Genomic DNA, 15,179 nt, shown 5'->3' with positions numbered 1-15,179 from the left:
TGTAGCAGCAGCACTAACCCACCGTAAACACAGCCATGAAACTGTGGAGTACACATGATTGCACATCAAGGTCATTTCCAATCCATCAGGAAGGTTTTCAAGATAACCGAGTCAATGGCCTTTCACTGACAAGTATTAAAATGCTAATAGTGATTATAGTGTAAACTCTAATAACACCTACTCTATTCTCTATGAGTATTATCAAGGTTTGACTTTCCTTGTCCTTAAATGTTTCTGTTACAGCTCTACTTCCACAGTCTATAAAACAGACAACACATTTTAATTGGCATTAGTGTATGCTGGGCTACTGATGCAGTGTGAAATTGTCACAGACCCAAAGCACATGAAGCGTGTTTCCAACAACAAGAACACAACTCGTGGTGGGAGCTTGAGATTCTTGTATTGTGTGGACTAAGGCAAAAGGTGCACTCTTGCAGCTCAATTTGTTTAATATTCAAAAATGAAATCCACCCATGTGTGGTAACATTATGTAAAGCGTCAACAGGCACTGGCTAGCAACGTTTATGAGAAGTAGAAGTTTAGAAACATTGTCTTTTTTTTTTTTCTTCCTTCCAGACTGGTGGGTATAATAATTTACAAATAACAGCAACTTCTACTCCCTGAAAGCATAAACAAAACAAAACAAACACAAAAAAACCGAAGACGTCAAATCAAATCAAATGAACATACTGAAAGGCGCAAAAACACTTTTAACAGTACTGTGCTAGTCCTTCTGAAGAGAACACAGAGCTCCATGTCATGGGCATTATGGAAACGATAAGGTTGTGTACATTAATCCATCGAAAACAGGATGCAGGCTAGGAAGGCAGGAAACCATGATGGATGGAGATGCACTGACAACAGCGATTTACAAAGGCAGCAAAAACTTCCAGCGCACAGTATGTACACTTTTTTTTTTATTATTATTATTCAATACAAATTAAAAATGTTTTTTTTTTTTTTTCTTTCTTTCTCTTTTTCTTTGCTCTTTTTTCTTTTCGTTGTCTCTGAAGTCTGACAGTTGTGGTTAATGATGTAATGGAGGGGGGGCAGAGATGTGTTGTTTATCTGTGCTGATTTTGATTTTCTTTCTTTTCTTTTTTTTTTTTTCCCATCTCATCATAGAATTCAAGGAGAACTTATCCAGCAGCCTACAATCACAGATGGGAAGGGTGGGTGGGTGTGGGGGTCCTTGCGTTAGAACCAGCACCCTAACCCGCCCTAAGAGGGTTTGACAGGGGGGCGTGGATGAACCAAATGTGTGAGACACAGAGCACACAAGTATTGGCGTTGGCGTCTCAGGAGGTGACCGGGATGTCCTGTACGTCCAGTCCGTCGGCATCCTCCTCGTCAGCCTCGTCGTCGGCCGTGAGGCCCGGCGAAATGCCCTCGGCTTGCTGCTGGGACTGCAGCTTCAGGATCAACTCCTTGATCTCATCCCGCTTCCTCTTCATCCGCTGCTGTGCAAACCAGTCCGACAAGTTCATGGGGAGGTGGAAGCTTGGGATCGGGGTCTGGGAAAAAGGAAAAGAGGAAAGGAAGGAATACATCAACCAATCAAGACTGAACACTACACTGTTTTCTGGGTTCACGGAACAGTTCAGTGTTAACCACAATACAGCAAACACAATCACGATGGGAAATAGCAGCCACAAGCACAGCTTTGTAAACTTAGGCCACCATGACATATATTTGGAAGTTAGTGTTTTTGTTAGGCTTCAGAAGTATGTGTGCAATCTGGCGCCACTATAATCTGACAGACTAATGATAGATTAAACAATGTTGAAAATAACTTTAGTTTACTTTTATTTTCTGCCACTGCTCTCAGGTGAAGAAAAATGAACAAGCATTTATTCCCACTCTGTCCACTCTTTTATAATTCATGACATGCATATCTCCATGCTTTTTGATGGAGTTGCTCATAGAACAAGGTGTATGGTGCAAAGATGTGCATCAGCAACCCATTGTGAATAAAAACCTGCTGTAGACTAAATAACTTCTCTCATGAATTCAACAAAAGTAAGCTTGTTCTATTCCCAAAAGGTACAAGGGACAACTTCCATAATCAGTGGTTTGGCCAGTATTTGGCAAACAGGACACATTTTGGAGACCAGTAATATTATTTATTTCTATATATATATATATATATATATATATATATATATATATATATATAAAAATAAATAATATTACTGGTCTCCAAAAAGAAATACATAAAGCTGTGCATAAAGCTGTGCATCATCAGCAGCATAGCAGAGGACACCATAGTGCCAAAAGATGTTGCCAAGAGGTAGGTGGAAAATAATAAATAAAAATGGCCCCAACACTGAACCATGTGTAACTATATATATATACATACATTTTGTTTTATATATATATATATATATATATAAAAATAAATAATATTACTGGTCTCCAAAAAGAAAACTCCAAAATGTATGTATATATATATATAGTTACACATGGTTCAGTGTTGGGGCCATTTTTATTTATTATTTTCCACCTACCTCTTGGCAACATCTTTTGGCACTATGGTGTCCTCTGCTATGCTGCTGATGATGCACAGCTTTATGTATCCACTAAGCCCACTTCTACTCTACCCCCCAAAACCCTCACTGCTTTGTCTCTATGACAAACAACTAACTCATATTCAACAGTAGTAAAACTGAGCTACTTCTCATTGGCACTAAATCCACACTCTCAAAAACGAATATATGACAACTCTCCATTGCCAATGCTACCATACCCGTCTCCAAACAGATTGCCTTTTTCCATCTACGAAATGTCTTATGTCACATCATGCGTTGACTATTGCAATGCGATAGTGGCAGGCGTCCCCAAGAAACTCATTCACTGGCCTCCTCCAGAACCAAATTATTACACACTCAAAGTCCACTTTAAAATCTTATTAATGACATTTAAGCTCTTCATAATCTTTCCCCTGCCTACATCATAGACCTCCTTCAGACTTACACTGCCTCTCACTCCTTGTGGTCCTACTGACACTATTGTCATCAATCTCACCACAATGAGTACAAAGGCGTTCTCCTATGCTGCACCCAAACTCTCTCAAACAGCATCAGCTACATTTAGTTGTATTGTGTTGTACATCTTATTTGATCTTATTATGTTTTTATTGATGACCATTGCATATATATATATTGATCTTATATGATGTAATATCATTCATTATTATTAACATTACCTTTTTACTTGTACCTTTCACCCAACCCCTTAAATAGTAAGTTTCTACATCCCTACTGTTCACCTCCGTCTCCTCTCCTCTCCTCTCCTCCTCTCATCCCTTACTCTTCTACCCACAGAAGAGGGGATTCCAATCCTTATCTGCAGAGCAGCTCACCTCGAAGAAGCTCTCCACATACTGCAGGACGTACACGCCGCAGTCACTGAAGTTGTCCTGCTGAGGCACGCGTGGACTCGAGCCCTTCATCACGTCCTTGCCAAAACTCCGCTGTGTGCCTTTCCGCACCTCCCACTCCACCTCAAGATACCTACAGACAGACACACACACACACACACACACACACACACACACACACACACACACACACACACACACACACACACACAGGTAAAATGAGCTTGGCTTACCTTAACAAAACACAAACACAGTAGCCAGTACACTCACCTACAATTAGAGTTATCATGATATGGCACTGAAGCCAACATCCCAGAAGCAGGTTTAGTGCATTCCATATTCAGAGTTAATCATTACACTCCCCTACCAACATCCATTGAACCGTATATCAGCTGTGCCATTTCAGTCAAAGCTAATTAAATAGCAAGTGTCGTTCTACAAGCACACGTCCTACTAACAAATTACATTATTTTGTCGGTAACTGTTTTTTATGGTAGTTTTTCTATGTACATAATTGAAACAAAACGAAATTGAAATATGAACTAAAATATTTGTACTTACTCTCTGAGAGTTTTCACCACTGTGGATCTAGCTGGGCCACGTAAGGAGTCCATGATGAGAATGCAAGGCCTAAGAGAGAGAGAGGGGGGGGGGGGGGGGTATATGTATGACATGCTAATTTATTCTGATTCATTACACTAACTGTACGTGTCACACACCGTTAACTTCCTGTCACCAAAAGCATGTCTTTAAAGGCAGTACATTTAATTATCTATTTCAGTATGAATAAAGGAAGTGAGCATCAGAGCTGGCTGCAGTGCTGCCACCTGCTGGAAGCAGAGGGGACTGCACATGCAGCCCTTCAGATGCACAGTAACTCACTGTTTACAGATGGTAGGTTTGGACGTCCACTCCATGCTTTCAGAATTGAATACATCCTCTGCCAGTGCCCCATCTTCACTACACTCATCCTTCAGAGATAAAAACATACATCAGTAAGTACACGTCCTTCAGAGATAAAAAGCATTCATCAGTAAGTACACTCATCCTTCAGAGATAAAAAAACATACATCAGTGAGTACACTCATCCTTCAGAGATAAAAACATACATCAGTGAGTACACTCGTCCTTCAGAGATAAAAAACATACATCAGTGAATGGATGGATAAATAAGGGGATGCAGGAATGACCATCACCATAAATAAGCAAGACACTTAATAATAAATGCACACTAACCATCTTAAAGAAGTGTTCAAATGTGTGTGTTTTGTGTTTGTGTGTGTGTGTGTGTGTGTGTGTGTGTGTGTGTGTGTGTGTGTGCGCACTTTGTATCTGTGATAAATCACTTACACAGAAATGCCAAAACCTGGCAATAAAAAAAAAGAAAGAGCAAGACAAAGAAAAATAACAAGAAAGAAAGAAAGAAAGAAAGAAAGAAAGCAGTTACCGGACTTGAGCTTCTCTCATCAGAAAAGACGAAGGCGTCATCATGCCTGTTTCCTGATCCATAAGACACGCTGATCCTGTGCAAACCGTCTGAGAGGAGAGGAGGGGAGGGGAGAGGAGAGGAGAGGAGAGGAGAGGAGAGGAGAGGAGAGGAGAGGAGAGAGAGGCAGAAATGCAAATCAGGAGAAGGTCACCCTGCTGAGCTGGCTCTCTGCTCTCTATTCTCCAGGCAGCAGGGCCAGCAGGGCCAGCAGCCAGACAATGCAGCAGTGCACACAGGCTTGACAATATTCCATTCAACCCAGCGCTGCTTTATTAGCATGAGCGCTGAATAGTGGCTTTGGCAGCACTGTAACCCAACATTCTCAATCTAATATTATATACCTAGGATCTAGGATACTGAGGATTCCAGATTTCAAATGAGCAAAACAAGCTGTACTTTTTGGGGGGGCTTTAGTTAATAAGGACTACAAAATGGCTAGTGCAGTACTATGATTCCCAAAGCCCCAGTAATGTTGGAAATAGTGATTGTACATTTCGCACTTCCACAGGAATGAATCCATGGTCAGTATTATCCACAGTCTGCACTGCTCTCTGTCTGGTCCATTTTCATCAGTAGCTACCACAGCCTCTAAATGGAATACCTTTATGATCTATAAAATTCCAATTTATTTTCATGTTTATTCCATTGAATTTTGTCTACACTTACAGTGGGGAAAATAAGTATTTGAACCCCTGCCGATTTCGCAAGTTTGGCCACTTGCAAAGAAATGTGTGATGTATAATTGTAATGGTAGGTGTATTTTAACAGACAAAAACAAACAAATCCAGAAAACTGCATTTTATAACATTTATGACTATTTGTATTTGATGCAGAAAATAAGTATTTGAACCCCCAAGCAAACAGCAAGAATTCTGGCTCCCAATGACCAGTTATGTGCCCAAGAAGCACACAGATTAGTCCTCATTAGGCCTAACAAGGTACACCTGATCTCAACTGGTGACGTGTATAAAAGAAACCTGTCCAAAGAATCATACTACACACCTTCAACCTCACCACCATGGGCAAGACCAAAGAGTTGACCAAGGACGTCAGAGATAAGATTGTAGACCTGCACAAGGCTGGAATGGGTTACAAAACCATCGGCAAGCAGCTTGGTGAGAAGCAGACAACTATTGGTGCGATTATTCGTAAAACGAAGCAACACCAAACAACTGTCAATCGCTCTAGGTCTGGGGCTCCATGCAAGATATCCCCTTGTGCGGTATCGGTGATCATCCGAAAGGTGCAGAATAACCCCAGAACTACACAGGGGGAGCTTGTGAATGATCTCAAGGCAGCTGGGACCACAGTCACCAAGAAAACCATTGGCAACACACTACGCCGTAATGGTTTGAAATACTGCAGCACTCACAAGGTCCCCCTGCTCAAGGAAGCACATGTACAGGGCCGTCTGAAGTTTGCCAATGAACACTTGAATGATTCTAAGGAGGATTGGGAGACAGGATGTGGTCAGATGAGACCAAAATCAAGCTCTTTGGCATCAACTCGACTTGCCGCGTTTGGAGGTGGAAGAATGCTGAATATGACCCCAAGAACACCATCCCCACCGTCAAGCATGGAGGTGGAAACATTATGCTTTGGGGCTGTTTCTCTGCCAAGGGTACAGGACGACTCCACTGCATCGAGGGGACTATGGATGGGGCCATGTAACGTGGAATATTGGGCTTGAACCTCATTCCCTCCCATTGAAAACGCAACCTTAAGGATTTAGAGAGGATCTGCAAAGAGGAGTGGACCAAAATCCCTCCTGAGATGTGTGTAAACCTGGTGACCAACTACAAGAAAAGTCTGACGTCTGTGCTTGCCAACAAGGGTTATTCCACCAAGTACTAAGTCATGTTTTGCTAGGGGTTCAAATACTTATTTTCTGCATCAAATGCAAATTAAGTCATAAATGTTATAAAATGCAGTTTTCTGGATTTTTTTGTTGATATTCTGTTTCTCACTGTTAAAATACACCTACTATTACAATTATAGATCACACATTTCTTTGCAAGTGGACAAACCTGCGAAATCGGCAGGGGTTCAAATACTTATTTTCCCCACTGTACCTCTTCCCTTTTCAAATTTGCCATGACTGACAGTATAGAACCACTAATGGAGAAAATTCAACATTAAATGCTGTCACTATCCTATGTGCACTTTTTGTTAATGATGCGATTATTTCCTCTGACAAGGAGGTAATGTTCCCACGTGTGTCCGTTTGTCTGCTGGTTGGTTTGTCTTTGTTAGCAGGATTGTGTAACACCTACTGGCCTACTGGATTTTCATGAAACTTGGGGGAAAGGTGGAGCATGGGCCATGGAAAAATAAACAGAGATAGGGAGCGCCTGCACAAATTTAGTTTCGTTTTTGCAAGCGTTGCAAGGTGCGTCATTTGCCCTGCAGAGGGGTATATACACTCTCATTCTGCCATTGTAGTTCTATATAGATCACCCAAGATATGTTTATCACCCCAATGGAAAATATGTGAATGCACTTCAATATAGAACTCTATTTAGGATGACAGTAAATTAAAGTCTATCATGGGATTCACTATTTTTTTGAAAACCGGGAACAGTTTGATTTCTGAACAGCTAATGGTACTGCAGCTGACCTGAGCATCCTGCTCCCGTATGCACTCAACATGACACCTTATACAGTTTTCAGTGCTGTTGACCTTGTGAACGGCGGGGCTTTGTCTCACCTGAGTACTGTGGCTGGACCTTGAGCTGGCCATTAATGCCGGGGCTGCAGTTGGTGTCCTGAGCCAGGTGGCGGCACACGGGCACAGCCTTGTGCTGGTGGTTGGCAGCAGCGGGGCCGGCAGGGCAGGCCACAGGGGCGGTGCTGAGGGGTGGAGAGGGGGTGGCAGGGGCCGACGTCGGGGCCTCCCGGGCCGAGGAGTGGTGGTCCCTCTCCAGCGCCGGGCTGCCCCTGCTGACGGCCCCTGTGGTTTGGGACTGGGGCTGATAGGAGGGGTTGGGCTCCAGTTTAGGGCCCTCTAGGCCAGGGAAGCAGATCACAGCCAGGTACCAGTGAGCCCTAGAGGGAGACAGAGACCACAGAAAGAATTGGGTGGAGAGAAGTGGGAGAGGGGACCAGATGAGACGACAAGAACAAGGTCAAGAAGAAGTGGGAGAGGAGAATTCCTGGCATCATATTTTGATTTAGATGATCAAACACATACTGACATCAGACACCACATAAATAATTTCCCATTAGTGGTCTTGAGGTTAATGCATGATTTAAGGGGAAATATGATCAGTGACAGATATCCACTCCTGTTCTCTCACCTGTCAGGTGTGCAGGAGTGCAAAGGAGGGGGAAAGAGGGATGATCGCACAAAAGATAGATGGGGGGAGAGGGAGTGAACTCACGACTCATTGATGGGGACAAAGATGAAGTCCTTCTGGAAGAGGTCGACGTGGCGAGTCCAGGTCTTCACCCGGTTGTGCTTTCTCTTCTGGATCCTGGAAGAGACCCAAGCACAGACAAAGGGAGAACCCCAGCTCAGCGTGACACAAGCGGACAGGCATGCGGAACGGGAGGGAGGGAGGGAGGGAGGGGCAGGTGGGAGTCGCACCGGGGGCCAACTTACGGGAGATTGGCCGTGTCCGTCACGTTCCTCCTCTCGCGCTGGTTCAGCCGCTTGTAGAAGAAGGAGCTGAACACGTGGCTCCGTCCTGCGTCGTCCTTTTTCAACCTCTCCAGGAACAAATACCTGTGGAGGCAAGAAGGAAGTCACAAAGCAGTTAAGGGAAAAAATAAATAAATAAATAAATAAACAAAAATAAAAAGAACTAAAGCTGCCAAGCACGCGGGTAAATTGACATAACGTGCCGGTTCAGAGGCAAGGCTGTAAAGAGAGAACACTCAGTGGGCTTTAAAGAACACGACACAAGACAAAAGCACTGAAACACAAATGAAGGCAGAAACTCGGCTGGCCAGGGTGTGAGAAAGACATGCTCACTTTAAATAAAAGTCGATGATGACATCATTCAGGAATTCTCCGTCATTGAGGCAGTGGAGGTCTTCGTTGGTCACGGATATTCCTCCCTTGGCCGGGGGAGGGGGGTACACCATGAGCCTGCGGGACACAGATACCACAGGGCTGACTGGGAGGCAACAACAAGCGGGGCCGCTAGCAGAAGAACACCTGCATTTCAAATGCAGGGACTGAGGAGATAATAATGATTCTCAATCACTAGATGCAAGTCTAAAGCCACACATAACCCTAGCCTTTTTTGCTCAGTCTCTGTGACGCTAGGTAGCTACACCGGTTGATAGACACAACCCTAGGCCTGAAGCAGAATGTCACAGGAGTGAGTTCAAACGTGTCACAGGAGTGAGTTCAAACGTGTCACAGGAGTGAGTTCAAACGTGTCACAGGAGTGAGTTCAAACGTGTATTTGCAATGATGATGGCAGTGAGGACATTTTCTTGTTTACCAAGATCTTGGAACTTGATTACTTAAGAGAGAAACCTGGCTTTACCTGGGACTATAGGCATAATAGTGTGTTAAGGTTGATTAACGCCTAACCCCAAGAGGTAGTATTTTCAACCTTTACTTCAAAGCCAGGAGTGATTACAGGTCACGGTTTCCCTTACTTTACTACAGGGCCAGTGAAAGTAGGCTGCAGCTCCATGTCGTCTTCATCCTCGTCCTCGAAGCAGGCGTGGAGGCGCGTGGCCATCCGTGTCCGCACAGGGGCCGGTGGTGGAGGAGGAGGAGGGACAGGGCTGGAGGGGGAGGGGGAGGTGGTAGTGGGGGCTGGGGTGGCTGTGGGGGTTGGGCTTGTTGTAGCTGGGGCTGCTGCTGTCTTCTGTGCGGTTTCCTGCACCTGCAGAAAGTCAAGGTGAAGATTCAACACACCCACACACACACCAACGCAATGCATGAGCAATTGAGTGATTGCAAACTGATTAGGACAAAAAGATTCCAATTCTTACTGTAAGTTAGAATAGACACTTGTTTTTAGACACTGTGTAGACACTTGTTTTTATTATGAGTTTAATCCAACCATAACAGCTAACTACACTATGGACATAACATGTGTTCATGTGCTGACTGGTATCCATAGCAAGGTCATCAAGGTTCCTAGTGAAGTAGGAAGTTCTGTAGGCGCAACTGTTTTGTTTCCAAGAGTGCTGTACCTTGACTTTCTCCTTCTCCTTGGCGGCCTTGTTGTACTGCACCAGCCGCACATTGGCCTCGGAAAAGGTCAGCTTGGAGGGGAAGTCTTGGAGGGCGTTGGTGCGCCCTATCTCCACCAGGATCTCCTCTAGGATCATCTGCTCGTGCATGGAGAGCCCATTCTCGAAGATCAGCACAATGTACTTCTCGTCCAGATCTGAGCGGGAGAGAAGGTGGACAGGTGCTAAGAGCGCACAAAGAGTATTTCAGAATCTATAGAAATATGGCACACATTTTCACACAAAGCGGTCCAGTGCCTATTCCCTAATTTCAATCTGATCTGGTAATTAAACAAACACTCTTCTTGTTCAAAGGTATCTAAGATGTTTATGCGAGTTGTGCTGTGTTTGAGGAAGCCCCGAATTAAACAATGATCCATTCTGATGCAAAAACAATACCTCCTAAGACCAATTCACACAATCTTACAGGGGCCTCTTAATGAAAAAGTGGATTGTAGGAAAAAGTTTAATGTTTTAATTTGCGGTGTTTTTAAAATAATTGTACCCTCTTCACATAATACCCTGTGCAATTTGTGACCATGTCATTATAATTAGCAAAAAATTCTACTGATAATGAATCTAACCCCTTTAAAATGGTTAAAAGGGATTCATAATTTAAAATGACAGTAACTAGTTACTGCATTTTATATTAGTTAAGGTATTATGCAGTATAGAAGTGAACTCCTGTGGGTGAAATGTGCTGTACTCACTGTTGTTTCCAGTGCAGTCATACCACAGGCCTCCGCTCTCCTGTGACATGTGGAGCTGCTGGCGAAGGCGCTGGCACTCGTTGGCACTGGTCTGGAAGAAGAGCACTGGCAGCTTTCTCACGTTGCACCACTCGCAGCTGGTCAGCTCCGATGCCCGCAGACGCACCTTCTCCATCACATCCACCTCACGACCTGTCACACACACAAAATGTACAGGTCCCATACACATTACAAATGTATGCACACACACAAGCACACAAATATATATGTAAACCATGTTAGAAATAAAGCAAACATTGAAAAATAAAGAAGAATCAAACAACGCAGCGCTTTTTGGAATATAATGTTTTAAGTGAAGTTTCTGAGTCTGAACAGGGCAAATGACTACAAAAAACCTTAGGTTCCATAGTCAAAACAACACAAATACAAAACTATGATGGCACTCACTTTCAGTTTCAAGCTGGATGTATTCTGATGAAAACTGGAAGACAATAAAGGGGAAAAAACCTGTTACTGACGTAGTATAGACTAAGCAAAGCAGAGCTTTGTTTGCAAAAATGATGTCAGTCATGCAGAGGACCATTCACAGAGGCAATTATGCAATTATGTGACCAATTAGGCAGCTACAATGCTCAATGACGTATGGTTCTTTATCCGCTAACAGCCGTCTTTCATTTGATGATCGTTTTCATGATGCTGTCTTCAGATATCAACAGTACATGACGCATAAAGATATTACCTTCAGGCATTACCTGCTTGTTTTTCTAACCACTGGCGTCATTTTGAGCAATACCTTGACACGACTTTCAAAACGGCTTTGAAGCTGCAGCAGGAAAAAGCTCTGAGCTCTGAGGTGTGTTGTGCTAGAGGACAGGGGATGGGACTCACAATAACAGGCTTGGTGACCATCCGCCGGAGAGTCCCTATTCTGACACTGCGACACTCCAGAATGATGCTCTCTAGTTTGGGTGCGATGACCTTACGCCTCTTGGGTGTAGAGTGGTCCTCACACACTGGGTTCCCGTACTGAGAGGGGAAAAAAGGACAAGGTTCATGTCATTTCAGAGTGGATTTCAGCACTTTTACAGTGGGGTTTGTTTCTGCATCAAAAACAGGCACAACTGTAACTTATATCACTGTGGCCTTCTGCTATTCATTCAAACATGGTCAAAAATTATGAGCACGATTTCAAGTTATTCGGACAGTGTGTTTCAAGAATGAATGTCCTATTTTTAGTACCTCACACACACTCAAGTGTCAACATTCCAGCTAATCCAGATGCAAAAAACATCTGATTTCAAATCTGCCAAGAGAACCATTAGCGGCTTTCACAGAGAGCACCATTCCTTGAGGTGGCTTTGAAATGTGCTGGGGACGAGCCAATCACATCAGCCTTGGCACATTTTAATACCACCATTGTCGTCGCTGTCTGGCGGCAGGAAATGTGCGCCATTGCTCAAACAGATGCAATTTCTAGAGCCCCGTGCAGCATCTCCTATTAAAGAGCGTTTCGGAAGCCACGGCTTAGTGCCTGCCTCACACTCAGGGGGAACATGCTGTCAGGCTGCCTGTGGGCATGAAATAGGAGCCTTCTTCAATGGAGCATGCAGCTGCCAAAGGGAGCTAGAGTCGGCCCTTTCCCCCCCAAGATGCCTTCATCCAGCAACAAAGTGTGCAGGGCTAGGCCTCCTGGTGCTGTCCAGACACAAGCAGCACACTCGCTCTCGGAAAAAAGACCGTTTTCAGTAGCAATGGTGTGACTCGGGCAGAAGCCTGTATCGGTTCAACGAGTCTCTGCTTCACCTTCTGCAGTGCACATATGGTGCCACAGTGTGGGATAAAGTCCACTAGACTAGAAATTAAAGCCGTGTGCTTAAATATTAACATAACGATACACTGGAAACCACAAAGACCAAAATACTAACAGAGAATGCAAGGGGGCGTAAAACTAGGTGAGAATGACGAAGTACTATGATTGTATTCTGACTGCACAGACCATATTCTTAAGGTATTTATTTTACTGAACAACACAGAGTTATTCCTTCTATATTGACAGGCACAGATTCGTATTGTTTTGACTCAAATATGCCTGTACCGTCCACAGAACCCTGAACATTATGGTGGAAAATACCTGCCGTTTATCCAACTCCGAGGCCTACCCTGATAAATATATTTTGCAAGCGCTTCTCTTTCTGACCATGATTGAATACCACAGGGCACAAATCTGGTCTGATGGCTTAACATTACTAAGACTTACTGTTGAGATTTATGTCACTGCTATACCACAAGTTGTTGAGCTTATTAGATGGAAAAGAGAATTTGAATAAAGCTTTTCAGGCAGAGCCATTAACAGAGGTGGATCCCCACCTCGATCATTTGATACAATGAAAGTCATTAGGCTTGTAACAGCCAATGGTTTATCATGAGTCATGGCTATATTAGAACCCACACTGGAACCCACAATGCATTTGGCCCCTCCCATTCATTATTTCTCAGACTTTGTCATGGAAACTAATCCCGTCTGGGTAGGGCGGACACCAGTAGCTGGTTTGTTTGAGCTCAGAGATGTTTTTAACTCAGGAGGTTGGTATGTCTACAATCAGTATGCTGGCATCTTGGTCAAATTTAAAGTTTAGTGCTTTGTACATTTAAATATCAAAAAAGAAAACCCTCCATTAAATAAATATGCTGCATATGCTACATACAAATTTCAAAACATTTTACATTTAGTCATTTAGCAGACGCTTTTATCCAAAGCGACTTACAAGGATGTATACACATTTTTTACATTTTACACTGATGGCACACTGCACATCAGGAGCAATTAGGGGTTCAGTGTCTTGCTCAAGGACGCTTCGACAGGGAATCGAACTAGCAACCTTCTAATTACTAAACGACTTCTCTACCTCCTGTACCACTGTCGCCACTGATCTACTGTATGTAACTTCAGAGGAACTTACCGGATCTTTCATGCGTGGTTTTCTGGGCAGTGTGATGCGTGAGTCATTGATCTCAGTGAAGTAGTCCACCGTGAGCTCGTCTTGCTGCTCTGCCGGGCCCTTCACCGCTGCCTCCACCTTGCCCCCAGAGGGCGCCGGAGAGGAGTGAGCAGAGTCTGCGGGCCGCGGCGACACGCTGTCCAATCTGTTGACGCTACCCGTACTCGCATTGTCAGCCTCCTCCTCCTCCTCCTCCTCCTCCTCGTCACTGGACAGCACAACTGGATGAACAAATGGATGAGAAAGTTTCATTAGAATGAGAAAAACCGAGATCTGAGCCACACATTGTTCACTAGAACCTCAAATTCCAAAGAATCATCTAAATATCCAGTGCAGGATAGGTTTTATTTAATTTATTTGATCAGATTTTGGGCATAGTTTGAGTTTGTAATTCTTTGGCTACAGTGAGCTAACTGAAGACATTTTCACTGGGACGTCTAATGGTGTCTTTATCTGTCCTTCACAAGACCATATTCCAGCAACACTAACTTGAAGATGACACCAAAAGTAATTGCGGATTAAAAACATACCTCATAAAGTGGCAAATTGTGCATAGTGTTGCTTTAAATAGTAACGCTGTAAAAATAGAATTGTCTCATATGATACTTAATCAACAGAATCATTATTAATATATATTAAATGATTCCATTCTCTCCCTTACTTACATGGGACAACTGGTTCTACTACTTCATTATTATCTCCTTATACGGGTAACTCCAAGATTGGCTTCAGAATTACGTACTTCTTTTAGACAGCTTATCATACAAATTGGAGTTCTTCATGCAGCTGACTTATCCCCTGGGAAATACACTGAACAGTGATGTTCTGCTAACTTTCTGGGGCTGCCCTCTCTAACCTTTATCCTTACTTAAACCTGATCCAACAAAAACATGCCCTACAGAATCAGCAGTCTACCTACCCATTTGTCCTTCACCACCCTCTAGAAATGATTTATATGGCTGCTTTCTGTTTTATGACATGGTGGACAGATATTCAGTCATAATCCCACACTTTTAGCATTCTTTGAACTTTTAGAACTTTTCATACTAGAAAGTCAATAAATTACGAATTAAATAACATAAATACACTTTGTATTTTTCTAAGCTCCCGCTCACTACATTGCTGGACTAGGTTCACACCTACTAGCCTAATGCTGATCTTAGATAAAGATAGGAGCAGGCTTTTCTGAGCTCCTACGTCAGGCCGGGCCCAGTCAGACGCATGTCTGCGGTGTACCCGTCCCTCTTGTTCCTACATCTCATTTCCGCGCAGGTGCCGGTGGTTTCTGTGGTCGCATAGTTTCAAGTCCTTCCTTGCTCCGTCCTGAATAGATTCACAGCCCGCTTGCTTGTGCTGTGCAAATATTTGAACCATGGGAGAGCTTCATTAAGCTCTGGGAGATCTTT

General features: G+C 43.6%; 1 protein-coding gene across 6 annotated transcripts in view; it reads right to left on the bottom strand.

Moving 5' to 3' along the window:
* Positions 1-431: 431 nt before the first annotated feature.
* senp6a (SUMO specific peptidase 6a) overlaps positions 432-15,179 on the bottom strand; it is a 28,385-nt gene continuing 13,637 nt past the window's right edge. For 5 of the 6 annotated variants that reach the window (XM_031581134.1, XM_031581136.1, XM_042709863.1 and 2 more), the window contains 15 exons: positions 13,735-13,994; positions 11,663-11,800; positions 11,222-11,255; positions 10,775-10,966; positions 10,026-10,249; positions 9,480-9,712; positions 8,842-8,958; positions 8,470-8,592; positions 8,249-8,341; positions 7,576-7,913; positions 4,827-4,915; positions 4,262-4,350; positions 3,941-4,009; positions 3,362-3,512; positions 432-1,514 (listed from right to left, as the gene is read on the bottom strand). In XM_031581134.1, coding sequence (XP_031436994.1) covers positions 1,299-1,514; positions 3,362-3,512; positions 3,941-4,009; positions 4,262-4,350; positions 4,827-4,915; positions 7,576-7,913; positions 8,249-8,341; positions 8,470-8,592; positions 8,842-8,958; positions 9,480-9,712; positions 10,026-10,249; positions 10,775-10,966; positions 11,222-11,255; positions 11,663-11,800; positions 13,735-13,994 — 2,366 coding nt within the window. In that variant the 3' untranslated portion in view covers positions 432-1,298. The remainder of the gene's footprint in view (positions 1,515-3,361; positions 3,513-3,940; positions 4,010-4,261; positions 4,351-4,826; positions 4,916-7,575; positions 7,914-8,248; positions 8,342-8,469; positions 8,593-8,841; positions 8,959-9,479; positions 9,713-10,025; positions 10,250-10,774; positions 10,967-11,221; positions 11,256-11,662; positions 11,801-13,734; positions 13,995-15,179) is intronic. The other variant, XM_031581137.1, reaches the window with a different exon arrangement.

The sequence above is a fragment of the Clupea harengus genome, chromosome 15 (assembly GCF_900700415.2).
Source record: "Clupea harengus chromosome 15, Ch_v2.0.2, whole genome shotgun sequence".
NCBI classification, from domain to species: Eukaryota; Metazoa; Chordata; class Actinopteri; order Clupeiformes; family Clupeidae; genus Clupea; species Clupea harengus.
This window is presented reverse-complemented; position numbering and strand designations above follow the sequence as displayed.